The 621-nt window shown below is 38.8% G+C and overlaps 1 protein-coding gene across 1 annotated transcript in view; it reads right to left on the bottom strand.

Annotated features, from left to right (window-relative positions):
- Positions 1-210, bottom strand: part of LOC119586262 (innexin inx2-like) — a 6,783-nt gene extending 6,573 nt beyond the window's left edge. Inside the window, exon 1 of the mRNA XM_037934971.1 lies at positions 38-210. Coding sequence (XP_037790899.1) covers positions 38-90 — 53 coding nt within the window. The 5' untranslated portion in view covers positions 91-210. The remainder of the gene's footprint in view (positions 1-37) is intronic.
- Between the last annotated feature and the right edge of the window lie 411 nt (positions 211-621).

Genomic DNA, 621 nt, shown 5'->3' with positions numbered 1-621 from the left:
ATCGATTCATTACAAACAGGTGAAAGATTCAACTCACTGCACAATATTGTAAGCGAGAAGGAACACACACACTCCCAGGCAGTAGTGCATTTTAAGAACAAAGGAGTTAACGGTATCTGGGGGACTCTTGCGGTCCGTCCTCCTCTGGCTTATGATGCCCTTGGCAAACTTCAGGATATTGGGTGGCTCATTCTTTCTGCAAAATCAGACTGAGTGAATGAGCGTTATCACGTCTTTGATTCAAGAATCTCGGAAGCTATACTGTGTCGAGCTTCCTAGTTCCCTGCACTGTAAGAGAAATGTATGAAGGCAGAAATTACTATGTACATACTATTTGGACTTCTTTTCCTTTTTCTTCTTCTTTTTTCCCATAAAGCTTAGGTATCATTCCTATTCAAGTAACTGCTTATAACCAACCTATGGCGTATATATTGCTAAGGGGGGAACTTGGTCAACAGACACAACAGGGATAAGAAAAAATATTCCCAAAAATTCTAAATCATATGTAACACCACATGGGATATCTAATTTTCAAATCTATAGTCACAAAGTATGCACAGTTTTTTTATTTACTTTCAGACACTAATGAGCCAAATGCACAGTGCATCAACTTACTCGTTT

The sequence above is a fragment of the Penaeus monodon genome, chromosome 21 (assembly GCF_015228065.2).
Source record: "Penaeus monodon isolate SGIC_2016 chromosome 21, NSTDA_Pmon_1, whole genome shotgun sequence".
Classification (NCBI taxonomy): domain Eukaryota; kingdom Metazoa; phylum Arthropoda; class Malacostraca; order Decapoda; family Penaeidae; genus Penaeus; species Penaeus monodon.
The sequence above is the reverse complement of the archived record's forward strand: the minus strand, read 5'-3'. Positions and strand labels throughout refer to the sequence as shown.